At 44.4% G+C, this 27,997-nt stretch overlaps 4 protein-coding genes and 1 long non-coding RNA gene across 7 annotated transcripts; 4 read left to right on the forward strand and 1 right to left on the reverse strand.

Annotated features, from left to right (window-relative positions):
* Positions 1–640: 640 nt before the first annotated feature.
* mturn (maturin, neural progenitor differentiation regulator homolog (Xenopus)) lies at positions 641–5,294 on the forward strand. The gene is made up of 3 exons (XM_061267520.1): positions 641–1,042; positions 3,459–3,581; positions 4,210–5,294. The coding sequence occupies exons 1-3, from the start codon at positions 884–886 to the stop codon at positions 4,315–4,317; spliced, it is 390 nt and encodes a 129-aa protein (XP_061123504.1). The 5' UTR covers positions 641–883; the 3' UTR covers positions 4,318–5,294.
* Positions 5,295–6,003: 709 nt separating this feature from the next.
* On the forward strand, positions 6,004–9,694 carry LOC133144760 (E3 ubiquitin-protein ligase ZNRF2-like). Its single transcript, XM_061267670.1, has 4 exons — positions 6,004–6,819; positions 7,996–8,091; positions 8,419–8,524; positions 8,868–9,694. Exons 1-4 carry the CDS (start codon positions 6,492–6,494, stop codon positions 8,923–8,925), a joined length of 588 nt encoding a protein of 195 aa, XP_061123654.1. The 5' UTR covers positions 6,004–6,491; the 3' UTR covers positions 8,926–9,694.
* A 509-nt stretch (positions 9,695–10,203) lies between these two features.
* Positions 10,204–11,271, forward strand: txnl4a (thioredoxin-like 4A). The gene is made up of 4 exons (XM_061267361.1): positions 10,204–10,343; positions 10,539–10,720; positions 10,833–10,936; positions 11,013–11,271. Exons 2-4 carry the CDS (start codon positions 10,568–10,570, stop codon positions 11,182–11,184), a joined length of 429 nt encoding a protein of 142 aa, XP_061123345.1. The 5' UTR covers positions 10,204–10,343; positions 10,539–10,567; the 3' UTR covers positions 11,185–11,271.
* Positions 11,272–13,737: 2,466 nt separating this feature from the next.
* LOC133144361 (uncharacterized) lies at positions 13,738–24,407 on the reverse strand. Its single transcript, XR_009710663.1, has 3 exons — positions 24,274–24,407; positions 22,885–22,987; positions 13,738–13,812 (listed from the first exon to the last, which is right to left on the reverse strand). It is a non-coding gene; the product is annotated as an uncharacterized LOC133144361 (long non-coding RNA).
* fam49al (family with sequence similarity 49 member A, like) lies at positions 21,358–27,983 on the forward strand. Of its 3 annotated transcripts, XM_061266985.1 has the most exons (12): positions 21,359–21,611; positions 22,699–22,778; positions 23,352–23,431; positions 24,323–24,444; positions 24,517–24,622; positions 25,294–25,430; positions 25,515–25,592; positions 25,731–25,847; positions 25,943–26,022; positions 26,138–26,264; positions 26,668–26,738; positions 26,995–27,983. In XM_061266985.1, the coding sequence occupies exons 3-12, from the start codon at positions 23,359–23,361 to the stop codon at positions 27,056–27,058; spliced, it is 975 nt and encodes a 324-aa protein (XP_061122969.1). In that variant the 5' UTR covers positions 21,359–21,611; positions 22,699–22,778; positions 23,352–23,358; the 3' UTR covers positions 27,059–27,983. The 3 variants fall into 3 exon arrangements, with proteins under 3 accessions (XP_061122971.1, XP_061122969.1, XP_061122970.1); XM_061266987.1 differs by lacking the exon at positions 23,352–23,431 and having other exon boundaries at positions 21,358–21,611; XM_061266986.1 differs by lacking the exon at positions 22,699–22,778.
* The last annotated feature ends 14 nt before the right edge of the window (positions 27,984–27,997 follow it).

Consider the following 27,997-nt stretch of genomic DNA (forward strand, 5'->3'; position numbering starts at 1 on the left):
CCGGTTTGAGCGCAGGTTCGCGTGGAACTTGATCCAACGCCAATCATACAGGCCAGAACACCTAGCGGCGCACGCCCTCTTGTGGCGACGTGCAAGACACGAACATAAATCGACCTATTTTAATGCTTTGATTTGTTGGAGATTTGTGTGCTTGAAATATTTCATATGATAAAATAAACCAAATCAAGAAATAAACACTTAAAATAAAAAAACTCTAAAATGACTCTTCTACCCTAACTAAATTCTATTCAAATACACCTAATACGTGCACATTTTTTTATGATTGGTTAATTTGAACAATTAAATATAAATGGCTGTAAATTCATTCAATACACACATTACACCGCTCTAAATGCAACAGCCTGAATTGATGCAGGTGTACCTAATAAAGTGTCCAGCGAGCCTATTCCTCTTCATGACGGTGCCACGTGGTTCATAAGAAGTGTATGTTTGCATTAACATCAAGTGACTTCTACCATTATTAAAGCGATGATATTTTTCTGCTCAATATGCGCACAAAATGAGAGAGGAAAAAGCCAGACGCTCCAACATGGACGCCTGCTTGGATCAGCGTTCGTCATCGCGTTTTTTTCTTCTTCTTTTTTTTTTTTCCTCTCCAGCGTCCCCCTTTGCGTGTGCATCATGCACTCACTCGCCTGCCGGACTGCGTTCATAACGGAGCGGAATGGCGCTCCCTTCCTACTGACTTCTTTTGAAAGAGAAGATGCGCAGAGCGAAAGGCGGCTGCTGATGCGACCACCAGCTCGCCTCCTCTTTGTCTCTCTTCAACATCCGCATCGAGGAGCACCTTTGGCCGTCGGAGGAGGAAGAAGAAGAAGAAGAAGGAGGAGGAAGGGAGGCAGCGAGAGGGGGCTAACCGAGGATGGAGTTCAAGCATCTGGTGGAGGCGGCCGAGAAGTGGTGCTCGGGGAACCCGTTCGATCTCATCTTTGCCGAGGAGGACGACGAGAGGCGCCTGGACTTCTACGCGGAGCCCGGCGTCTCCTTCTACGTGCTGTGCCCCGGCGGAACCGACACTTTCGTGAGTGGGCCTCTCGCTATAAATATCCCGCACATGCATGCGTGTGTGTTCTAGCATAGGCGGGGTCCCCGTGGACGCGGAGGAAGGAACGAATGATGTCATGCACCCCGTTCCCCCACTCAAATAAAGACCCCTCCCCCGGTTGGATTATGATGCATTCATTACATGTCACAATCTGCTCGCTGCGGTGTCATATTATGCAATCATGCAGCAAACCCAGATTTGCACCATCATCCCCAAGGTGGAGGGTGGTCAGAAAAGGCCGGTCCAAAACAGTGGCGACTGCTGGAGTTATTATCTAAATCAGTCATACGTGTCTTATCCAAAGCTGTGTCAAGGAGGCGGGGGGGGATAAGCACAATAATGCATTAGGCCTGCATGGCTACATGCAGTAAGCTAAGCCTTGTTGCTAAACCGAATTCTGGACAAAGACTCCATGCATTGCCATGTTGGGTTGATCAGGTCTTTGCTTCATCACAAGGAGCAACTTTTAATCATAGTTTATGAAGATTTTTTTTTTTTGCATCCAGGGCAAAATTGCAGGAATCATCAAATGCTCTCAAGGGGGCCAAATATATGATTTCTATACGACAATCTATTCATACTGATGGCGCATAGTGACGAGCAGAACTATTAAAGGTTCTTCCACTAGATGGCAGACGGCACTTTTAACCTATGCATGCACCTGTTGCTGTCAAGATCACCGTTCCAAGCTATTTTGGTTTGGGAGCGTGAGCCATGAGGGCTTTCCACTGTAAAAGATGCGCCTTGGGAAAGAATCCACTAGAGAGCGCTGCAACACAACATGAACTCCCATTGAAATAGGTCACGCAGGTCACATGATCCGGCGCCTGACCTTGGAGATGTTTCATTTGTCACTCAAGAGTGATCCATGAGATCAAGCCAACGCTCTGCACTGTTCCCACACAAGGGTGTGCCCGATAATAGATGGAGATGCTGATGAATACCAAACACTTGGAGGCGGCTTTTAGCATAATCAACAATGTGAACCACAGATTCAAATTTTTATTTTTTTTTTTCCAAACAACTTTTTAGTCCATTGGCACCAACCGAACAAAGGCGCGGTCAACTAGCCACATCATTAGGTACACCTCGCCAATCCACTGTGCTCGTCAGGGTCTGGGTTAGTTGCCAAACATCATGACGAGAAACTGCCTTTGTTTTGTCAAAATATTAGAAACACTCCTCGGTATTATGCAACAGCAATGAGGAGAAGTGAAGCTTGGCCGGTTTATATGAACTCAAAGTTCTGTTGTATGAATAGCAGGTCAAACGGGGGAATGCGCAGGTTAATCAAGAGTTGAAATATATAATCAAAATTATGATTCATAGTAAATAAATCATTTTCTGACCAATCCTTTTGACAAATACTTTGACGAGGTCACTGTACGGGACCTTTGGACTGTGTTTAACCAACACTGCGCCCTAATAAGTGCAGAAATGATCTTTCATTTCCTTTACTGTAATGAGGAAGTATAAATGCGATGGCTTATTATTAGGGGTGTAAATCGCGGGTTTTGTCACGATACGATATCTCTATCGATCGATACATATATATTTGTTTTAAATTAAAAAATATAGAACAATATCCTGATTTATAACAATTCATACGCAAAATCAACAAGGTACTGCAAAGTCTTTATTTAGGAAATGACAAGAGTATTGTAGTATACAAAGTGCTTATTTTAACACTGAACTTTGATGTCGTGTTTTTTCTTTAAATGTGCGTCGAGATTTGTGCTCCCTGAATATTTGATCACCGTATGGCAGGATTTACAAACTGCACGTGTCTTGTCCGTTGATTCGTTGAGTCATCTTTTCTTTGGAATCCAAAGTGCTTCCAAAGAATGACTTGAAGCCTAAAGGGGAGCCAATTTCCTCGTCTTTTTGGACACTAGCCATAGCACCAGCCCAGGAGCCGCCGCGTACTAGTTGTCGACTCCCCTTTCACGTGCCTGCTCTGCTCACAACACAACACGCCGCTCACTGCTCCCGGAAAGAGGAAGCAAGCAACAATGGATTGGATTTCAAAATAAAGTCGCGTCTAATGTCCGAGGTCAAACACGGCGATATAAATCGATGTTTACGTTTAGCATCGACGCCAATAAATCGTAGAGCATTATATCGATTAATCGATGTGTATCGATGAATCGTTACACCCCTACTTTTTATCATCATCCGACGTCATCTTATCAAGGCCCGCTTGAAAAAGTTGCGTGGGGGCTTCTGGACATGTCTAAAAACTCATCAAGATTTGCAAGCGTGTGTAGCTACTTTCCCCTCGGCTGACGCTGACCTAGAAGAAAAAAAAAAAAAGAAGCGTAGGCCGCAAACCGGAGCCAGATAGCTGACTTTTTTTTGTTTTGGGCTTATGATGAAATTTATGTTTGTCCAGCACGTGTGGAGTGAGAGCGAGGACTGCCTACCATTTTTACAGCTGGCTCAGGATTACATCTCGTCCTGCGGCAAGAAGACTCTGCTGGAGGTGCTGCAGAAGGTCTTCACGTCCTTCAGGCCTGTAAGAGAAACACTGATTAACACACACACAGTGACCTCAGAATGCAGAGTTGGCGGCTCTCCCCAAACTGGAACGGATAAACAATCTTGAATTATTCAGAGTAATAATGTCTAAGTAAGTCACTTGCACCGGATTAGCACTGATTTGAGCAAAAGTGCGTCCAACTGGATCTGGAAACGTGACATGGGGAAAAGGTTTGCGCTGTTTTAGCAAATTGGCTTCAAACATGGATCATATATTTAAAAAAAAATTCACTGGATAAGATTAAATTAAATTGAGATATGACTTATTTTATTTCATGTGCAAGCTTTTACAACCATTTATTTATTTTCTATCTTGTTTTTGAACACCTTATTTCGTCCTAAATACAGATTGGGTGGAGCGTGGCTAATGTACAAATAAGCACAACTTGCTTAAGTAATCAATTCGACTCAATATTTTTGCCACAGTAACTGTCCAAAACTTCAAGTTCCTTGAAACGGACTTTTGACTGAATGTGACTTACTCCCACCTCTTTTGAAAAAAAAAAAACTAATTAAAAAGCAGCCAGGCTATTGACCAAAGTACATGCCGTACACTCCTGTCCGTGTGTGTTCAAACAGCAAATTGTCCGTCTCCTCCCGTTTAGCTGCTGGGGCTGCCTGACATAGAAGACGAGACGTTTGAGCACTACCACGCCGACGTGGAGGGCGAGCCGGGGCCCGACCACCAGCAGATGGGGGTCAGCCAGCAGTGACAAGGAGAGAGGAAGGCGGCCGGGGGATCCTGAGGGCCTCACTACTGAGCACATGCACGGGGCCAACTTCCTAAAAAAAAAAAAAGATTGCGCCATCATGTTGTTGAATGTTGCTTTGCTTTCTAAAGGCATGCACTTGGTTGCGCCTGGTTGAACCCCGAGCGTCCCCTGCACGCAAACACAGCAGGGCTACGTGACCTACGCCAACGCAAACCTATCCAATCATTCACCGTTTTCGGTTAACCTTCCACAGCACGGCAGCGCTTGAGGCACTGCTTCGGCTTCCCGCGAGGCGCATTGTGACCGTTAGCCCACTTTCTACAAAAGAGGCGCGGAAATCTTTCCATTTGCCGTCCTCAGTCAACCTCGAGTGTTTTGACTGTGTTTCCAAAAAGCATATCATTGTCGCCAGGGGCACGGAGAATTACTCGTTACATCATCGTACGGTGATTGACCCTTTTTTCTTTTTTGCTATCTTGTGACTGTCACAACAAAAGGCCGTGCTGCAGTCGACGCTCTTCCTGGTTCCTGTGTCACATGACACCTTCGTTTATCTCTTAACTGTGGTCTTCCTAGTTGTTGCCTTGCCTCCCCCAGCACAAGCTGTTCACATATATCTTTAAATTTAGCGTACTTTAACCAAACGCTGTACACGGGTAGTCCAGTATGTACATTTTTTGCTCCTAGAAAAGGGCGGAGTCCAGTAAGCACAGGTACACGAGTATACGGTGTACATCGAGGCACAGAAATGGACTCCGGTTGGATGGCCCAAATTTTCTGATGGTGTAAATCTGATTTCGGTTGCTATTTGCCGCTTGGAGCCACCCCGCCACTGCCTTCACCACACAGATGGTTTATTTTTAGCCTGCGTTAGTGTCATCCTACGCTTCTTCTTCATGCGATGTATCTTAATTGCGTTTGTCCCCTGAGACGTGCGTGCCTGTTTGCAATTGTTCCAATAAAGTGTGTGAACCTAATTTTGGGTTGTTGTGCTGTGTTTATTTTTATTTTATAGTGGGGGAATTTTTTTATCAAAATGATGAATTTTTTAAGATGCTAAAAAGTTCATGGAAAACTTCCATGCACAGCAGGGCGGACCAAAGAATTTGGAAAAACAATCATACATTTTTCCGGGAGTTCAATTTTGTCATGCTTTATTTTTGGGACCACTGCAAAATCACTGGAAAAGTTATTGACTGCGAGGAAACTTCAACACACAAATGTCCAAGCCCAACCCAAATACGACACAAAGACTCTCAATTGCCCATAGAGCTGAATATGAACGCGGACTCTATTGGGTTTAAGTCTATGGAATGGCTTGGACTTGTGGTAATGTCGTTAATGCAAGAAAAGGATTTGCAAAAGTGTTAAATTGAGCACGAATTATTGTTTGTCTAAATCTCCCCTGAGATTGGCTATGGCAACAAGTCCTGAGCCAGCAACAGCCTGCAGGGCGTCAAGCACGGGTCGGAAATGACATCAAATTAATGCGGACTTCAAAATAAAACAGAAAACACGCAACCCATAGCACAATTTTCTGTACGTATAACTGAATAATATTGCTTCTAATCAAAATGTAACTGTAATACAAAAAAGCTCAAATGTAAAATTGTACTGCGGTTTGAGATCGGGGAGTCGAACGTATGCTTTTAATGTGAAAGCGACAAAGTCTCCTCAAAACGTGCGCTTCCGGCGGGAGGAGGAGGAGCGCAATCCCTTTTATTTTTCTCTCCAGACTGTCCACAGTCGAGAACAAAAAACAAACTTGAACTACGTGGGATGCGTGTCAACTCTTGCTTATACGCTCGTCTGCCCGAGGAGGATCAAGGGATGACGTCCACTTGAAGAGATTATACCTTTTTTTCCCCCCTCAACCTTTGTTTTGTTTCGGTGCTAAACCAGCGGAGGGGAAGGGCTCTGCCGAGCCGAAAAAAAAAAAAAAAACATCAACAAACAAAAAAACGCCCGTTTGGAAAATTAAAGTTGCGTGTCAGCCGGTGCGCACTTTACGCACAAGACTGGAACCTTAAGATGTTGTCTCGACGCGGCAATGTCGCTTTGACTTGCGTTTTCTTTGTTGCTGTCACATCGTCAGGACGGTAAGCATGTGTTAAGCCCCACTCAAGAGCTTGACGAGCTTCGCCCCGATCACCAAAACAATAGAGAACAACAGCATGGGGGCCAAACAAAGCAGTCCCGTGTACGACGGCAGAACCCGGGCGTATTCCAGCTCCGATCTGCCGTCCGGACACTCTGGCGGAGGGGAGCGCTTCGCCGGTTTCAGGTACACCAATGGACCCGAGGGGCCCCGGATCAGGTACACGGGCGGGGGGCCCACCAGCTCCGGCCTCAGCATACCGGCCGGGGGCAGGCCGGGCTCGCACGCTCTCAATCAAAGTCTGGACGGCACAGATGGCGATGACGAGGGCCAGATGACCCCCGAGGGCCACAGGCTGCTAATAGGGTCTCTACCGGCTCATCTGTCACCCCGCCTGCTAACAGGTAAATCAAGATCAGCTTGCTCGATGTTGATCATTCTGGAGAGTTACATTTTTCAGCCTTGTTAGGTTCACCTCAAATGCATACTCAATTGGGTTTCAGTTTGGGGGTTGACATGGATGCCAAAGCTGCACTGATAGGTGGCTGTGAACGCTTGGCGCCCGGAAATTCAGCTGCTAGAAGCTCCACTTTACCCAAATAAAGACACGCACCATTGTTTTGGATCTGGCAAGTCAACTTGCTAACCACCACCTGCTCATTGTTCTTTTCCGAAAGACACGTCACCACCAGCGTGGCTGAACTTTATCATGCATGTCGTATAAAAATGAATGTGAGCTTATCGTATGTGTGTTTTAACAAGGCTTGACTTGTATTTTTCCGTTGGTGCATATGGCACTTATAGCAGCCGTCGCCGTTTGATCGCAGCCACAGGTGGCTGTTTTGCTTAAGAGTCCCCCCCCCCCCCTTCTTTAACAGTCTTGCAAAACCGGCCTGTTTTTCACGGCGACCGCGAGAGGGAAGAGTGCATAATGTAGGTCAGCAGATAAGAGCTGCCTGCTGGTTACACATTTGCACGCACACACCAACGCACTTCCTGGTGGGGCGTGTCCTCAAGGAGACAAAACAGAACTTACTCTAAACAGTCCCCCCCCATATCATCGACTTGAAACAAAGTCTTTCCATGCTATTTCCTTATTGTGACTTCTCCTGATAGGACGCCTCGTGGCGTCGATGGTGATTTTCCCCACAAGGAAGTGTAATCATTGATGGCCAGCAGGTCTTCTGTCACGTCCCCCATGCTGTTCCTCTTTTTTTTTTGGCCCTGCTCGTGGACACATGGTGCGCATATGATGCATCAGAGGCCATTTCCCGATTTGGATTTCATCGTACTCCAGTTAGTGGACGCTTGCCCGGTTAATCTGGCCTAGAAGCTGCTCCAAATCCACGTATATAGGCTTCAAATTATGACTTGATTAAAGACTAAAGCGGTCAGTCACATGCTGTGTGTTACTAGAAGAAGGACTTGTCCATTATGACCTTGCAAAATTCAAATGAAAAGATAATCATGCTCTGCAACCTAAAATGATCACATGGTGTGTTTGTGGATGGCTGTTGTGTACCTCTCACTTTGAGACCACATCCTCTTCAACTTCCTGCTTGTGTTCATTTCCTCCACAGGTTTCCACTGTCCCGTGTGCTCCAAGTTCATGGCGTCGGATGAAATTGAGAAACATCTGCTCATGTGTTTCAGCAAATCGCGCCTCACCTACAACAGTAAGAGCGACATTGACTTGACCACCACCACCATGAAAAAATCATTTACTGATACTATAAATGGGCCTGGATTGATTACTGTGCCTATATTCGATGGTAGTGTGTCTCAGGGGCAAATAATACGATGGCTGCTTGTCGGTTATTAACGATATATAAATAGATACATATAGCCAAACATACGGCATGCTTCAGATCATATTTATTTTTCTCTATACAATGCTTGTATGGGAATTTGATCAGATTACAAAATTGCAGGGTCCAGTAACTCCTCTGACATTTGACACTATGTGTGTTTATTTGATTTTTTTTTTTCTTTTTCCATCTCAGAGGACATCTTGTCCAGAGATTCTGGGGAATGTGCCATCTGCTTAGAGGAGCTGGAGCAAGGCGACACCATTGCCAGACTCCCCTGCCTCTGTATCTACCATAAAGGGTAATTTATAGACACACATGCACACTTGGGTTGACCTTGAGATTGATGAGGTCACCTTGAAACCAGATTTTTTTTTTTAGCTTTATGTATATTGGTAAACAAATTCTTCACTTTGGACTGGCCAACTTGTTTCCCAATGGCTGAAAGCGGGTTCACATATTAAAAGAAATTCCCTTGGCAAGCAAACATTGAGTCAGAGCTCAAGTCAACATTCCCATTTATAACAACCCAACCCTTACATTGTGTTTGGGTCAAATTTGACGGGGATAGAAATACCCGAAAGAACTCTTATCTTTTTGATTAACTCTGATGTCATTCTCTCTCTGTCTCTCTTTATTTCCAGGTGCATAGACGAGTGGTTCGAAGTGAATCGCTCGTGTCCGGAACACCCCTCCAACTAGCGAAGAGTATAGTCAATCAATGGACTGTACCCCAACCTTATTTTTAACACTGTACGTTCCAGTGTTGTAATTATGTTTAAGTGCTCATCAGGGATTGTGAAACATGATTTTGTAGCGGATTCTTCGTGCGGCCTCGCGGGTGAGACGTCGACGGTTTTATTTTATTTGAGTTTTGTTCGGTGTGTCGACGAGCGTGCGAGGGAAACTACTGGTGGAAGTCCGTTTGCGACTCCAACGTGAATGTTCATTGGGCCCTCTGCTGGCCTGAGCTTTGCCCTAAAAACTGGGGTCCGGCGGAAGGAAGTGTTTTGCCATGGGAGAGTAATGTGACATTTCAATAGAGATTTTTCTGGTTGTTGTCGTTGCCTGTTCTGGACTGGCTGAAGAATGTGGGGGGGAAAAAAAAACAGCCATACAGAATACAAGATGCCTATGTCAGCTTTAAGGGATGATTAGCGTTGATGGAAGTAGTTTGTTTTTCCCGACATTCAAACAAATGTGTCATAGACCAGATAGTCTTAACACGAAATAGCTTAATGCTCGGCTTTTCTGAACCACATCCATGCAATTGTGTAGCATGCAGAAGGTGGAATTGACGAAAGGCTCGGACATATCTTAATGGTGATTTGGACGCTCTTTGAAAAGAAGCGTCATAATATGCTGCTATGTCATAGACTGGAAAGTTTCCTATAACCTTTGAATCTTTGTTCAGTGTCATTTCTATTTGTACTGTAATGAATTGCACAAGAAAATAAATGTTTTGTCATTGCGTCTCTTTACGGCGTTAACATGTGACCTTGAAGCAATAAAACTGTCGCATAAAAGATGTTGAATTAAAAACAAATATAACCAAAGTGCAAGTATTACATCACAATATCATAGGGTGCATATTCTTGAATGTGCTGCTAGTGTCACAAATTTTGTCTATTGTGCCTGACCAAACTAAAGATGACATTTTGATCCTATTTTACTGACGATAAATACCAAGCGGCTTTGTGAACATTTGCACCTAAACTTTGAGCGACAGTTCAAAACGAATCAATGTCCTGTTTTGCAGTGGATGATTACGTCATAGACATTGAAATGTCGCAGGTTTCACTAGGATAAGGAATTTATATAAGGAATAGACTGTCATATTTAAATCACAACTTAAGACACAAAAGTGTGAAAAATAAGCACTGCTTTTTTTTTTCTTTTTAAAGTTTTATTTTATTTTATTCAATTGATTTCAAATTTTCGATGCTCTAACGAAACATTAAAATCAAAACACCTGACGTCACCACGATGTGCTTCCGTCGCATGTTGATGACGACAGAGAGCCTAACAGCAACGTTGTTTCGAATTGCGGTAAACACGCTGAATTTGGCCTCTTTAAACTATTCGTTAAGCCGGAGAGCTCTTTTTATTATTTTCCTAAGGTAAGCCTGTCACACCTATTTTTAACAGTTACTTGATTAAGGGTTTTAAACAGACATTTGTAAAGCTAACCAGACAGCGCATTAGCCACCGTGCTAGCCGCTAAACACAACTAGGCTTTTCCTAACATCGTATAGAATGATTGCAAAATATGCCATTAATTTGTCGGATCCATCCGACATTGTTGTCCATTTCAGGAGCGGGGACTGGACAGCGACTTTTGAAAATGTCGTACATGCTACCGCATCTCCACAATGGCTGGCAAGTCGACCAAGCCATCCTGTCTGAGGAGGACCGAGTGCTCGTCATCCGCTTCGGACACGACTGGGACCCGACGTGTATGAAAATGGACGAGGTTCTGTATAGTATCGCTGAAAAGGTTCGTGCAGACTACAACTGTTTATCTAACAGTCAAAAACAGCTTAACAGTGCCCATTATGGAAAAGTAATGGATCATTTGTAACAAGCAATCAACATTGTTGCTCTGACAGGTGAAAAACTTTGCTGTCATCTATCTGGTGGACATCACAGAAGTGCCTGACTTCAACAAGATGTACGAGTTGTACGACCCCTGCACTGTCATGTTCTTTTTCAGGTAAAATACTGAGGCAAAGGTTGGACAAAAAACGATTTTGTCCCACATTCAAATGTCCTACGTCTCTCTCTTCAAGGAACAAGCACATCATGATTGATCTGGGCACCGGTAACAACAACAAGATTAATTGGACAATGGAGGACAAGCAGGAAATGATAGACATTGTGGAGACGGTGTACCGAGGAGCAAGAAAAGGCCGAGGTCTGGTGGTCTCGCCCAAGGATTATTCCACAAAATACAGATATTAATTTTGTTATAGTATTCTTTGACTTACTTGATTGGTATTTTTAAACATCTGTTGTATTTTGTTTAGTTTCATAAAGTTTTTCCATTTATTTCAACTCTCCAGACTTGTTTGTGCTAAAAACAAATGATCTCATTTTTCATCATAAACTCAGATATCAATGGGAACATGTATTCTTGTTTTGAGTAGACTTTTCAAAACTATGTTTACCTGCATAAGTTTTTACACTCAAGTTAAGCTTGCACTACGTTTCACTGAAAAGTGCATTGTCGCGAATATTCCACTAGATGACGCCAATGTAGGGACTAAAAATCCACATCATGCAATAAACAAAGGTTTACTCCATGCTGAAATAATTTGCTTGACTGCCATCAAGTGAAATAGCATTGAGCCACTCACTATACGTCACTCTCATAGATGAGTAAATATATTATTTGTCGTAAAAAAAAAAAAAAAATAGCCCAATTTTCCACTTGATGATCTCATCATGTGCCTCCCAGTCTATGTGGACTCCAGAGTCCAAACCCTAAAGCTGTGGTAATCCGTGATCTGTTTTCAACTGATAGGGGATTGCTACAGAGTGGGGCGTCATCACACTGTGAAGAGGGGCACCCAAGGGGGAGACATATTGGCCTGCCTCTATAGTTGGATACGAAACGAAGGAGAGGGTCGTTGCCCTTCTCCACCGTTTCCTCATGAGGTCTTTCTATACTTTTACAGCCAACCCTTTTTTTCCCCAATTTCAGGATTCACCATGAAAGGAATAACATTGCAGTGGCTTTTTGTTGCCTCTGGGTCAGAAGAAATGAAAATGATATTTTGAGGAGATAAAATGCAAAAGTAAACCTCCCATTCTATTGACACTTAGCAGTTGGCTTAATATGCCACCCGTCTGCCTTTCACTCCACTCGAGGCACTGTGACTAAACGGATTTGCATTTCTGTCTTCCCAAACGGGCGTCATTCTCCCAATCTGCGTCGCCAAGAGATTGTGGTGGCAAGTAAAGAAGTACAGATACTTTGTCATCAATTTTTCAGATATCTGCATCATATTTTTGACTCGTAAAAATATTCCAAATTATATTCTCACACTAAAATTCAGATATTCACAGGTGAACTGTATCTAAAGGAGCTGACTCAGCCAAAGAACCACATGTGTGAGTACTTTTGCCCCCCTTTGGTTGATTTAGCTCAAAGTGAAGTAGCAGTACTCGGAGAGAGGTGTCACTATGATTTAAACACACACACTGAGCAAACACCTTAGTAGGCTTTCCTCTTGCGTAACCCCCCAATTTCATTGAAGCCCAATTAGCACCTGCTTGCTCCGAGCAAGCGGGCCGCAGGAGGTGCAAGACTGAGGATGGCTGCAGCTGAACTAACACAATCTCCACTCACAAACACACATGCGCTGAAATTGGGGCCCAAACTCCATTTGGTTCCATTTCAAGCTCTGGCGCATGAAATCAGAATCACAGGCGAGCAGTTGCAAAAATAGTTTGGTCTGTCGAGGATGAAGCCGTGTTGCGCAAAGCATGTCTGAACGTCTGCTTTTAAAAAATGATAGGTCAAGGATGAAAACAAGCCTTGTGGGGAAATCAACTAAAGCAGACGTATGCTAACCTTGGCCACTGACTCACCATCTTTTAACAAATAATAGTGCACTAACTTTCTAGTTCTGCAACAAAGCTTCACGTAAAAATTAAAGCGATTGTTCCCATAGAAAAGAAGTGAAATGCCATTAATCTGTTCCGGGTCATTTTATGGTAAATATTCTTAGCAAATAAAATAGCAAAATATAATTATATTTCATAATAAGGAACAGATTAAAACAGATTTAATAGTTATTGAGACAAAAGTCACACTATTGTTCATTGTTGTGCAGGTGTCTCTTTAAGGGGCGTGGCCTAACACATCAACTCAGGAGCTTAGTTCAGTCTCTATATTATCTCTATCTCTACTCCTGGAACACATCATTGTCCTCGAATGAGAACTGCTGCCCCCGCTCACCTGCCTACCCACGTTGGCATGACCTGGCCTTCCCAACACATACACGCACACACTATCGCTGCCTCTAATGCGTTTTGCCCTTATAAGGCGAGAGCACAGGCTGAGCATACAAGCTGAGTGAGCTCCGCGGGGGTGCGGGGAGACCATGGAGACGATGACGAGCTGTCGAGATGGGAGGAGGATGGAGGGATGCGGAGCGGATGCAAGCCTATGGAGGGGAGGGGGGGGGGCAGATGCTGTTGTGCTCAGTTCTATCAATGACACCAAATAGGAGGACCAAAATAGGCACAAAGTGGAGGAGGAGGTGATGGAGGAAGGACACGAGGAGGGGAGGCTGCAGGTCAATGTGCTGCTGCTCATATGCGACAAAGCTACGTTTACGTCCGAGTCAGACACTAAAAATAAACGGTTGCTAAGCGGCAATTTTCTTGAATGGGGTCTGCCAGTGGGGGACATGATGACTTGCTAAATACTGAACTTCGGCATGAAATATCTCATAAATGCTCATAAGAAACATTTTATGTGAATGTAAAAAAAAAAAAAAGGGATTTCTTACCTTTCTTCTTCATTTTGTCCTCTTTTGCGTGTCACATGGTCCGTCCATTCATCAGTAAGGGAGAATTGACCTAAAAAAACCCAAACATGAATAATCTCGGAAACTAACACTCATGCATTAATATTTCACTTTAATCTCATGCGATGCATTTCATCATCTTTTCATCAATGGCGTCCATGTAAAATGATTCGAGTGTGTTTATGCAGAACTTTAGCGCAAACGGGGACCTTGAATTAGCAAATTGCCGAGTTTTATTATTGCATAATTATGCCTGTGACTATATGCGGTATCTCTGGAGGCAAACTTCCCCGCTAATCTCATGCAAATGTAAACTCTGCTTACTTTGGGCTGCGTACATGGCAACACGAAATAAATGAATAAAGTATCCGTAAGGTCAAGCATGAGTACTTTTGCCGCCTCAAGAGGTCACGTGACCTTCATGTGTACAGATTGGATTTCACGGTGTGTTGTGACCCGAACGGATGGATTTGTTCACCGCAGTTGGTCAAATGGGTTTTGGTTTAGGGCCTTGGGTCAGTGTTTTTTCACACACAACAAAAAAAAAAAACCCTTTTAAGTGACCTCCCACCCACCTCTCTTTGTTTGTGTGCCATAAATTCTTTAAAGACAACATCTGGTCCAGTATGGAGGAAAAGTGCATCCAATCCAATTGAGTGAAAAAGTCTCAAGGACCCATAAAAATGTCGACAAATAAAAATATGATTTTCAATCTGGAAATTCAATCGAAGACCTATTGAAATGCACCTATGGGCTTTTCCAAAAATCCTTTGCTGAGTCTTTGTGCTGCAGTGCTTCATAAATGTCATTTTGCCGGGATTTATAGTTGGGCAACAAGAGAAAAGTCGTCAGCAGGAGGACCGGTGATGCGACTTTCCTCGGGCGATAGCTCGCAGTCACCCACACAGTGTGCAAAAATACATCCCTGAGTCATCGTGATTCACTTTCACACAAGAAGTCAGAAAGATTGCAAACAAAGCAAGGGTTCGCATACCTTTTTGCGTCCTATGAGAAATTGCTCCAAGGACCCGTCACAATTGTAACGTCAATGAAACATAATTAACTCATTCTAGGAGCTGTAACATTCTAATCATAAATTCAATGTTTATATTCATATTACGGCTGATTTTGGAAGAAGAAAAAAAGATCTGCGGCAAAATTGCATTTTAATTTATTTTTAACAAGTGCAGTGATGACGTTCAAATTGCATAATGTTACAAATATATTTTATAAAATAACACCTCAGCTTGACAGTGAACGCTTAGGCCTACTATGCTACTTTTGAAAATATTAGTCATGATGGTGGTACTTGGAGGGCTAAGTATTTTTTTTTTAGGTGGCACTTTGTGTCCAGTTTGAGTGCCAGTGCTGTAAAGAAGTTTAAAAAAAAAAAAAAGGGGTTGCCAGCAGGGAAGTCAAAGACCCAGGGAGGGGGGGGGGGGGGGGTGTTGTGAGGACATGCATGTATGGTGAGGGTCTTTTGTGAGGTGGGAGGAGAAGGAGGTGGGGGCATGGCGCTCTCATAGCCCAACAGCTGCTGTCTTTAGTGCAGCGAGGCAGAGGAGGGGAGGGCCGAGTGGCGTGAGGCAGTGCGTGCTCCTCCGCGTTCAATCCACAGCCCCCACTACGCAAGGAGAAAGAATCCTCCTCTGAGCGAGACGCAGGGAAAAAGCCAAAGGGAATTCTTCTCCCCCCCTTCCTATAACCCTCTCTCTTATCCTGCCATCCTCCCGCAACTTCATTTTTATTTGCCCTTTTGTCCCTCCACCTCTTTTGTTCCCTCGCATCCCTATCTCGGTGTCGCCTCGAAGGGAAGGAAAAAGGAAGGCGCATCCGTCCTGCACAGCCGGTAAGCCAGCGGTCTTTTTTTTTTTTTATTTGACTGTGATGTGATGTAGGTTTGTGTCTACTGAGCAATTTGAGGGTTCAGGGGGAAGCTGGCCTGGAGGGGCTTGTCCTCCTTTCACTGCAGCCAAAAAGTGGCTGGAGGATGAACACTTTTCTTCCTCTGACTGAAATCCATCAGCGAGCGGCGGATGCTAATGTGCATTAATGGGTGTATCTTTCCACTCATGGATGGAGGGATGGACGGATGGATGGGAGCATTGGCGGTACATATGTGACCTAGAAGCGTCACGCGTGTCATATATCACATTGATGGAGAATTGATGGTCAGCCAGGCACAATGCAAAGCAAAAGGTGGCTTTTTCCGGTTTTTATTCTTTTGCTTTCGGTGTGTGATGCCTCCATGCGCACAGGCTTAAAAACAAAAGCATGGTTAATGAGGAGTGCATGGAAAACAGGGCGGGAAGAAGGAAAGGGAGGGTGGGGGGGTGTTATATGAATGGAGCAAATGGAGGGATGAATGAGGTCCCCAAAAATGTTAAGTGGGGGAGATGAGCAACGGAAGATGCTGGATTAAAAAAAAATCAACAAAAAAAAGCAAGCGCTCAATTGTCACGCTCTGACGTCAACAAACGTTCCCCAACCATCCGTATTGCCAAGTCCATTATCAGTTCCTGTTACTGTAGTTACCATGACAACGGATCCAATTGGGATTGGTTTAAAACCAACAAGCATTCCATCACTGCCTACACAAAGCACAGACGTCGCATACGGCATTCATAGCGTTACACCAATCTAAAAAGATATTAAATGTACACGCATGCATTTTTCTTTTTCTTTTTAAAGGTACAGTAATTTACTCCGCTGTTGCTAGGACACTCCCTTTGAACGTTGCAATGGAGCTGTATGATTGGCTGGCTCGCAGGGGTGATGCAAGATTCTCTCACCCTCCGAATCTTTTCAGAGCGGCCATAGAAACATCACGCCGCCTCTTCTCGCTCTCTCTCACTCTACATCATCTTTTTTTTTTTTGTAATGATCTAAGTTTACTAGTTGCCGTTGTCTTAATTGTGTGCAGACATTTGATACAGAAGTAGAAGCGAGTCATTGGACTAATGCAGCCTAGAAGTTCCTCTAGTGCCATAAATGATCAGAGTATGAATCTTAAACAAGCCACGAAGGACTTCCTTCCACCCAAGCTGCCATCTTCAACTACAAGTACTCTCACTAAATCATTTTTTTTTCTTCTCTTCGCCCTTTGGTCCATGAGAAGTGTAGTATCATATTAATGGGGCCAAGCATGTGTCAGCTTTATCGTTTCCGACGAGGCGGAATGAAGACGCCGTTCGGGCTGCGTGGGGGGTGCTTTGGCTTCTTGCATCATCTATTGCAATGCCGTTCTAATGGGACAATGGTGTCGTCGCGCCGTTTACGGTCTTTATCGCACTAAAATGATGAAGCGACACTGGCAATTATGAGGCGCCATTTGACCATTCCGTCCATATCGGGCTTACTAGCAATCGAAAGCACTGGTGGAATTATTGTGACCCCACGACATTCCTGCAGACTGGTGGGACAACATCAAGACAATTTCATGCTACCAGTGAGGCAAAAGTGTATCTCGTTGACTCCTACGTGCTACCAGCGAAGTTAACGAGTATGATTTCATAACAGAGGCCCAAAGTAGCCCGCAGTTTTGGCAAACAAGCAGTTTGCCTACGAGTACCGTCATTTTCGGACTATAAGTCGCACCGGAGTATAAGTCGCAACAGCCATAAAATGCCCAAAAAAAACAAAAAACAAAAACATATATATGTATATAAGTCGCTCCTGAGTATAAGTCGCCCCCCCACCCAAACTATGAAAAGAAACGCAATTTATAGTCCGAAAATTACGGTAGATGTCCTACTAGTTCATAATACATTACTCATGCACATTAGTTACTTCAGTGCACTAGTAGAGTGACGCACTAGTAAATATTATCCACTGAATGCCATTTGAGACGTTTACTAGCCAGTTTAATCGCTATTTGCAGTGGCGAGAAGTAAAGTCGACGGAAATTGCGTTTGATGGATTGGAATTATGGCGAGACGATCAATTCATTTTGGGACAAAATTCCCCTAAAAAAAATCCACAAGACTGTCAAAAGAGCTCAGTGCATGCAGACTTATTTCTTTCACCCAACACAACATTGCTGAGTTTGCAGCCGCGAGCGAGGCAGAGAAGAAACGTTCGGAGATAACGCTGAAGCCATTTGGTTCACGCCTGAACACCCTTACGTCAAAACATTTTGACGCGCGCCGAGAGAGACTTTTCGGAACTCCAAGCTGAGTCACCACCCAAATTTTGCAGCTGTTATTGGCACATGTGCGGCAAGAAAATAAGCTTGTCCGCGCAGAATTCCTGAAATTCGTTCATTCCGTGTCCGATCTAATCTCTCCTAATCTAGTCGACAGAGCGACTCATCCGTAAAGCACACGTTCAAAACATCTGTCGCTTCTTTTGTGCTCTTCGCTGTTCACGGGCCTAGATCACTAGGCGCATTATTGTAAGCTGGTTAGAAATAATATTGGAAATTGACATATGAGCCTTCTCGACTGGGCGGCGGTGTCATTTAATCGGGTAGTGTCGGGAATCGGGGGATAAATCCCCGAGAGGGAAGATGATCACATTATTGGGGGGCCATCGTGGTCTGACAGATGATGCAAAGGAGGTGCTTTGAATCCACCATGGAGGGGAACTGTAAATAGCGTAACATGAAAATAAAATGTGAACATTTTCGGAAAACAATTAAAAATTTATTTCAACAAGCGTTGGTCTTTCCTATTGAGTAACAGACAATTCAAATTAGACTGATAAGGCGGCCATTTTTTTTTTCTATTTGTGGATCAGATCAATTTTGGCCAAATTCCCATCCTATGGGATCAATAAGCCCAATTTAGAAGATGGTGAAGCCAAGTGGCCAAATAAAAGCAGGAATCTAAATCGCTAAAATTAGCAACTTAGTGAGATGGTCCAGCTCTTATAATAGAACCAAATCAAGTGTTCAAGGTAAAACCATTCCACTGGACAAAGAATCACACATTTGGACATCATTAGAGTGTTTTTTTTTTTTTTATGCACCATCTGCTCCGTTCCTTCAAGTGATTGTTCTGCACCGTGTTTCCCCGTGTACAGTGTGCCAGCTGACGTTGCGTTCGCTGCATTCCCCACTGCCACGCAAACAAACATGCACGCTGACTAATTAGCCCAGCGTGAGCCACGCAGGGTTGACTTAGGGGAGCCATTTGGCATCAGACAACGAGGAACCAAAATGAAGAAGCATCATAAAAATAGCAAGAACATCAACACTCTCAACTTATTTTTCACCACGTCGGCCCCTCCCATCGGAGCGCATCGTCACTCGGGCTCAACGTGGCCGAGCGTGACCTGCTCAGGGGAGACGCTGGCTGATGTACGATTTGGACGGCAGCAGCCGTATATAGATTCTAGGTCAGGCACGGGTCAGGGGTCCGCCCATTTAGTCCTTCTCCGCGGCGGGACTTTCACACTACATTTGTCATTCTTGACGGTCCTTAGGTGTTCCGTTTAAGACGACAAAGAGAGGCTCCAATTAATCTGGGCACTGTGACAATCCATCCATCCACTTTCTATACAGCTTTCCCTGGAGCCGGATAATATCAGAGCATATATTTGGAAAAATGGAGTACCATGTCACGAAATGAGAAGTGAAAACACATATAGGCCAAGTCGAAAAAAATTCGAAATGACTCCAAATTGGCTTACACGGTAGTTATTGTCCCAGAATGGGAAGCAAAATGGTGGCATTCAAATAATAATAGCCACATTCTAATTAAACACATTTCCGGGCCAATCAATGAAAATGCAGGACAGACAAACATTTAAAAAGCTCGACATGACAAAGGAGCCCGCAAAAAAACTCACTTGCTACCCCCCCCTCCATCTTTTTGTGTCCGTGTGAAAAATGACGTCTCAATGAAGCACAATGGAAAATAATCCGTCTTCTAACTCTTTTCTTGAGCTAAGACAAGAAGCTCCCGTTTAGCCCGACTAGCTTTTTCGTTGACTCTCACCTACTTCCAAACTGCCATTCAGGTTAGGAGCAACTTGAAGTGCATTAATGAGCACAATTGAAAATAGTCATCAATCAAAATGACCCCCGAAGCGGTTCCAGTCAAATTAGACGAGACGTCTGCTCTCCATTCGACTCGACACGAGTCCATTAATATTTGTGACAACGTGCGCTGCCTGCTATCATTTCATTAGCCGCGTTCACGGCTATGTTTCGCTATCGATGCCAAGTGATGACGGAGAGGTGCGTGAACTTCATCTTACTCAAAAGCACAACACAAAGGTGCTCATCTCACATCACCAAGACTTGACCTTTGGGCTTTTTAGCCTCCAGCTGACACGACAAATCAATACGCATTAGGAGGTTCACTCCAAGGACGGGGTCGAAACAAATCAGCAGATCTGCTATGCATTCATCGCTAACTTCCCCCATCCTGCTCAGGTGCTGGCTGCTGATGCTCGGACCATCGCGTGGAGCTGACAAGCCCCGGTTGATGCAGTGAAGCGTTCTGCGAGTCGACGCAAACACAAGGTAATAATTAAACAAGAACATACAGAATGGACATTTTGGCCAGGATGAGAGTGGAGAGGAAGTCGCGTATGCAGATTCCGATCCTTTGAAGGCAACGAGAGACCCATATGGAGATTAGATTGCTTGGCTGTGTTGGCGAGGGGAGCTGGTTTGTAATGCAGCCCCCAAGGCAGTGACAGGAGGGATCTTTCAGGGAGAGCTGAAAGGAGGCCGGGAGCGTGGCCGTTGCCGCTCGGCTTCCTGTCTGGGCGCCGGCTTTTTGCTTTTCAGACGCCGAGCCCGGACCCATTTGGTGTCTGAAGGGCTGCTTTCTCTCAGCAGACTGCAGATGAGGGCCCACTTCCACACCGTACGGCCGATGACCTTTACCGGTCATTACCGGGTGACCGTTTTCATTCCGCCGTTCGGATCGCTTCGACACCAGTGAGATTAAAAAGCGGCGACAACACTAAGACTAGAGGAGTGTTGAAATGCAGAAGTTGAGCTAAAGGGTATTTTTCTGAGACGGAACTTAAAAGGGAAAGAGACGCTTGTGTGTTTGCTTGCAAAAAAAGAAAAGACACAAGCTGGGTTGATTTTTTTAAAGTAAAGTTGAAGTTCAAAACATGAGCTGCATTCACCAAGGCACTTTTAGCCATTTATTATACTTTCAAGCTCACACTAGGAGTTACAGTCTGCTTAAACTCACTCCCAGCTGCTCACACGCACACCAACTGGTCTAGTTCCTGACATCATTCACTAGGCCACGCCCCTCAAAAGCATATAGACTACAATGCCTTCATATATAGGAAAGGAGAGCCACAATTGCTGAAGCCCTTTTCAGCCGCCTATTGAACAGTAAAATCCAATACTCATGCAAAAGCTGCTGTCGGCCACAGCTCACACTCACACACTGATGCCAACACTACCAAACATATTTTCTGTGCACAAATAGGGTGAAAAAGTGCAAGTTAAAATCATGTGGGAGAGGCAAATACTATGGGGGGAACAAAAGTTATTAGGTGGTCTCCATATTTTGCATTTTCACCTATTGTGGATGGGTTTGGATAGAGTCCCACGTGAAATAGGGGGTTGACTGTATTAGTGATCTTTGTATCCCAAGAGCTTCTGCTTTCACAATTCAAACTTGAGGGGGAAAGGCCACCAGAGAAATCCAGAAGCTTTATATAACTGTCTGAAAATGAGAAGTGCGAAGTGGAAGGAGATGCGCCGAGACGCAAAGCGAAACAAGGCGAGAGTGGAAGTTATTAGGGTTGAGTAAGAGCACAGCGGAAAGCTATTGCCACGAAAAGACCCCGATTCCGTGGAATAACACGCACGAGGGGGACTTAAAAGGATCCCAAAGAGCTAAGAGACGCATTTTAAAAGGGCAAAAAAACAAGGTAAGCAGCTTTTGTCCATTTGCGGTGGTGTTCCAAAGGTAAATATTAAAGATGGCCGTTACCAGATGAGTGTGAGCTATGTGTGAGCGTGCCGCGGACTTTTTTTTTCTTTCCCCATCGCCAGCATCTTTAGCTGTGAGGCGAACGGACCATATCACCAGGCCAACAGTTACCTGGCAACCGTAAGCCGAACACTGCTCTCAGCCCGGACCGCATACTGCTACTCTGTGAACATTCATCAGCCACTACATTAGGGACACTTGCATAAGAATGCGGCTTGTTCCAGCTCAGTTTCGATTCTTTTCGAGGTGTTTGTATATTTTTGTGGGTGCGCTTTGTGTTGTACTGAGAGTGGTTTTGGGGGGGGGGGGGGGGGTAATATGTTGAGCCTTTCAATTGTATTTAACTTTGAAGCATCTGTAAATATGCCTGAAAAGTGGCTAGAGGTTTTGGGGAACAAAAGAACAGCAACATTCATCTCTGTTTTTCTTTCTGTTTTTTTGAAAGAACATTTCCTCAGCGGGCTCATATTAAAGCTTGCATCAGAGTGCCCTGCTGATATTTCATTCAAAAGTGGGAATATTTATAATAAGTTTAGGGACAGCACTTTTTTTTTCCCCCCAAGTCGTCTTAACATAATATTGATTTGAGTGCTATCTTTCTTGTATGTGATCTCGTTCCATTGTAAAGGTCTAACTAATGTTACGGCCCGGTCTGAGCGGGCCTTCATAGTATCGGTACAAAGCATTAGCACGTGGCCGCGGGGTATTAAGTGTGCGGCGCTTGTTAAGAAATATCTACAGACTGATGTACAGTGAGGAGCATTAGCGGGGAGACGCGAGTGTGCATAGCAGGCTGTTATTAGGTTACGTTCGTCCTGTAAACGGATTAAAAGCTGCTGCCGGCTCCCAGCGAGCCAGCTAAATGATTCACTGCTGGATTCAGACCCCCCCCCCCCCCGACTAATCGAATAGGAGGCACAAACAAGGCATCGTTTACGGTCTTTCCAAAGACACAAGAAATCACAACAGAGATGTGAGTTTTGTATTTTCTAGCAGGTTTTTCTTTGCTGTTTCCTCCCGTCCAGGTCGCCAGCCATGGGGAACCTCATTAAGGTCCTTGGCAAGGATTTAGAGAACTGTCCTCATTTTTTCCTGGACTTTGAAAGTAAGTAAGAGGTGTGCGTGCTTGGGATGCTAGTGCACGTGGGTGTGTTTGTGTTTGTGTGGAGGAGAGGTGCATTGTGGGAGGCGGCAGGGTGGAGCCACTTTACCGGTTTTGCTGATGGTGTGATGGAGTTTTGTCGTGGGTGTCGTTCCTTGTTTTCAGACTCTCTCTAGTCCCGCTCTTGCAACATTAGCTAGTTGGATGAAACCCTGGCGAGGGGGAAATCATTTTAGTACGTGACAACCACTTGGGAAATACTAATAAAAAAATAATTATAATTGATCATTTTTTCAATGTATTTTTTTTTCAATGAATACTATTAAAATGATGAATTCATTTTTTTACATCATGAGTGGGATTAAAGGAGTTCTGTGTCCATGTTGCCATGCGCCCACCGTGCCATCCCAACAGCTCGCTCATTCCCGCTCCCACACACACACACACACACATACATACAGAGTAAGTACACACACACACAGATGTGCACAAGCACGGGTGTCACAAGCGCGCACACCAGCCCATCCCCTCATCACCCACCCACCCACAGATGTGTCTCCCCTCTTTGTGTTCCAGGGGGCTCATGGGAAACCTCCTGAAAGTGCTGGCTTGCGCCGAACTTGAGCATGGCCCAATAGTTTTCCTTGACTTTGAACGTGAGACCATCCGCTTCTTATGTTTTTTTCATTTGGATCGCTTTTTGATTCTTATTTCCAGCCCTCATGCTTCCTAATCATCTCTGCCTTCAATTTTCTCTTTTCTTTTCTGCCCAGGATTGGCATTTGCAAGTATTTCTTTTTTCCCCCCCGATTGTTCTAAACGTCACAAAAAGTTGACAGACGCACAATAGCGGAATGGCAACAATGACGTTACGCAAGAGCAGCGAATGCCGGTCCTGTGTGGGTTTGTCTCGCTCCGATATGCCGATGGCTTCATGAAAACAAAACAACCAAAAAAAAAAGAATCCATCGGCATCTGACCGCCTCCGCATCTCCTTGTGCGCGTGTGTGTGTGTGTCATCTGTGTATTTGTGTTGTGCTAACTGATGTGTGCGAGCGGGATGACAAAGTAAGAAAGATCTTGGAAAATGAAACCACCTCTGTCCTCCCTTTTCCCTCTTTTCCTTCACGGGTGTCTTTTGAAATCTACACTGAACAGATAAGTGATCATTAAGAACTGATTTGATCGCTGAAAAATATTTAATAAAAAAAAATTACATTACTAGTTTTTTTTTTATTAATACCGTCTGTCTACATGTGTTGCTGCATTGTTGATGGTCCAATATTGACGGTTTAGCGGTATAACCATATCGATCGATTTGCATTTAGCTTACATTCGGTCGATGCCTCAGCAGGAAGGGGGAAATCCAATCATGTCGTTTGATAGGATGTCACCGTGTGGTGGCAAATATCGCCATTTTTAGGGGGTGTCACCCTTTCAGCACTTTCTCGTTTTTTTTTTTTACAACAGCAATCTTGTCCCTCCTCATTTCCCTTACTTCCCACATTGACTCTCTGCCCGTCCTCTTTTCCTTCATCTCGTCTCAGATGCCCAGCCTACAGAGGCCGAGACAGCCGTGTGGAACCAGGTCAGCGCCGTTCTGGAGGAAGCCCACGGGATCCTGGCCGAGCTGCAATCCTACAACGGCGCCGGGCAGGAGATACGAGAAGTAGGTGTTGGTGGACAGTAAAAAAAAATTCATTGCATGGATGAATAACATGTGACTAACATCTACCTGCAGGCCATTCAGAACCCGGGCGACCTGGCTCTACAAGAGAAGGCCTGGAACGCCGTGTGTCCTCTGGTGGCCAAGCTGAAGCGCTTCTATGAGTTTTCCCTGCGCCTGGGTGAGCAACCAGAATATTTGTTATCATACGGGACACACATGTTCACTCACTCGCTCACTCAGATAGAGGCAGCGGTTGCTATAGTAACCGTGAGAGAGCAGAGGGATGGATGGATGGAGTGAGACCGACCGACCGCCCGCCCACCCGCCTGCCCGCCTCCTCAGTTCTGCCTACCTACACAGTGAACATTGTGTTCCCACAAACACTCAGCGATAATTCATGCTAATGTAACGGCGCTAATGTTTCCATAGCTTTTTCCGCCATCTGTTTATTGACACCCTGACGTTTCAGTCAACTGTGTCTCTTGCTCAATCTGCCACTTTGCCTTCAGCAATGGTGGCTGAGAAAAAGGAAACACTTCACTTTGTATTTATAGAAGGCCCCTTTTACATTTTTAATGGAGAGGGCCGGATGCGACACTGTGATGCTTTCTCTCGCTCTCTGGGAGCTCAACTAGAAAGGCTCTCGGGACCTTTGAGGCAGCGAGTCTATTACAAAGCGTTTTTTTTTTTTTTGCAACAGTGATGGACTTCAGGACCACGGACAGTCACCAATAGATTACCTCATTTAGTGACATATGAGGGATGGAACATTACATACAGCGTAACATCATGTCGTGTTGTCCCTAACTTTACGAATTAAAGCTGACTGCACGTTTTGGGTGTGCGTAGAGAACGCCTTGCGCAGCCTGCTGGAGGCGCTGACGAGCCCGCCTTACGCCCCCATGCAACACTTGGAACGAGAGCAGGCCCTGGCCAAGCAGTTTGCCGAGATTCTGCATTTTACGCTCAGCTTTGATGAGCTCAAGGTATTTCGTTTCCTAGTTGAGCACAAAGCAACTTGCCCAAATATTGTATATTTAGTGTGATGAATATTTGTTGTCTGCGTCCAGATGACAAATCCAGCCATTCAGAATGACTTCAGCTACTACAGGAGGACCATTAGCAGGAACAGGCTGAACAACCAGCAGGTAAAGGGCCTGCTGTTTTTAATCGGATGAATATATAGGTATATATATTTTAATCAAGTGTTGCTGTTAATTATAAGAGATAGAAATGTTGTTTCTCAATAAGATTTTTTTTTGATGATAAATGTCAATGTGTCCCAGTTGGAAGCGGAAAACGAGGTGAACAACGAGATGGCCAACCGCATGTCGTTGTTCTACGCCGAGGCCACGCCCATGTTGAAGACCCTGAGCAACGCCACCACAAAGTTTGTCTCAGAGGTACCTAACGGTTTCTCACCAAAGCAAGCGTCCATTAAAAAACAACACGCAACTCCAAAAAAGCTGACCCAAATGTTGAATTTGTGATTCTTCAGAACAAGACCTTACCCATCGAGGACACCACGGACTGTCTGAGCACCATGGCGTGTGTATGCCGTGTCATGCTCGAGACCCCGTGAGTGCGACTCGTTCCTATTGGAACCTTTCGAGCATTGATTTGATATCTTCAGAGGTTCTTCTCGTTGACTTTCTGTCCAATCTATTAACGACAGTGGTGTGTGTCTTTTTAGGGAGTACCGCTGCCGGTTCACCAACACAGACACCATGTTGTTCTGCATGAGGGTGATGGTGGGCGTCATCATCCTCTATGACCACGTGCACCCCGTCGGGGCGTTTGCAAAGACCTCCAAAATTGACGTGGGTAGTTTTCTGCTTAAAATTCTCTCACTGCTTGATATTATAGAGTAAGCCCATATTGGAAGAATATATTTCCTTTGCACCAAAACGCCACAAGGTGGCGCCAGAGGACTATTTGTATTGGTTTGGTCCAAAAACCAAGTCATTTTTGTTATTTAATCAATTCTCCAAAAATGTAATGGGTAATCCCACAGTTGCGGATGATAATATTTGACTTTTAGCGTCATGAGTTATTTCTTCCTCTGGGGACAACACTTTGCTTATTCATCCTTGACTGCGTCTCAAAGCGCTAGCGCCCTTGAATATTTGCTGTGTCATTGTTTGGGCTGCCGCTGGCAATGAGGCGGCTCGCAAGAATTATTGCTGACCTTTCGTCTCCGCTGTTGTCTTTGTTCCCGCATAGATGAAGGGCTGCATCAAGGTCCTGAAAGAGCAGCCGTCCAATAGTGTGGAGGGACTTCTCAACGCGCTGAGGTGTGTGTCCGTCCATCCATCCGTGTGTACATCTGAGAAAAAAAAAAAAAAATTTGAAGACTATGGAACTAAATTGCCTAAAACATACTAACCATGGAATGGGTAACTTAGATTTTAGTCACAATTTCTCAAAGGTGTGTGTTCCAGCGTAAGAGCAACTAAGACTGCCATCTAGCGGCGATTGGCGGCACTACAACTCAAAACTCCATCCGCAGTCCATATGGTCATCACGTGCACGTCTTTGTGTGACCATCAGGTATACGACACGGCATCTAAACGACGACAGCACCTCCAAACAGATCCGGGCGCTGCTGCAATGAACGAGGGATGCGGGGATGGGCGCGCACGGAAAACAAAAGAAAGCGCCAAACATCAACCAAGGGCCACGACAAATAGCTCCGAGAATAATAACACGAAGAGGAAAAAGAATTCTATTTATTGTCAGCTGTCCACCATTCTGTCTCTTGTTTTGTAAAGAAAATAGAGATGATTAAAAAAGGCAGAAAATATCAAATATATATATTAAAAAAAAAAAAAAGACAAGCAGCAGATTAAAAATAAGTAGAATTACCGACAAGAGAGGACGCTTTTATTGCCAATTTAGGTGCGAATCGACGCAAAGCTGACACTTAATTCCTGCTGTAGTCTAGACGAGTAAGTTTTGCACAGCATCTTTTTGGATTCTCCCGCTGGGCTGATGTCACGGTGAAGCAATGTGATGGACCATTTCCGGAGAATTGCTTTGCAATACTTTTGAGTGTTGAGCATCAACCCAGTGGAAAGAAGTCACGGTTCATTCTTTTCACTCCATTCATTGATTGACGTTGCAGGCTTTTACTTGAACGACTTAGTTGAGTCTCTCGCTCTCTGCACGGGTGCTGACGTGCTTTTAGCTATCACTGTGCTTACTCGTCATCCAGCTGAGGACTGTTTGTTTTCAAAGTGCTTTTTTTTTTAATTTCTGAAGCCTTAGCATTGCTTTCTGCTAGCCAGACAAGTTACCAGAAGGACATTCATCACCCTCCTGTTATTGGTTCTCGGAAACAACAATCATTTGAATGATGGCACACCGCAATTTAAGATTCAAATTCAAATGTATTTACATTTAACACTGAAAAGCTATTTGAAATTTCTTTCAACACCTTAAAAGTGTGTTCATTTGATCTGCAAAAAAAAAATAGGAGACATTATTCTCACTTTGACATGCTTCATCAAATGTGACAAGAAAAAAAATGCATTCAGTCAGCTTGATTTTTTTT

This window comes from Syngnathus typhle, linkage group LG20 (genome assembly GCF_033458585.1).
Source record: "Syngnathus typhle isolate RoL2023-S1 ecotype Sweden linkage group LG20, RoL_Styp_1.0, whole genome shotgun sequence".
In the NCBI taxonomy this organism is placed as follows: Eukaryota; Metazoa; Chordata; class Actinopteri; order Syngnathiformes; family Syngnathidae; genus Syngnathus; species Syngnathus typhle.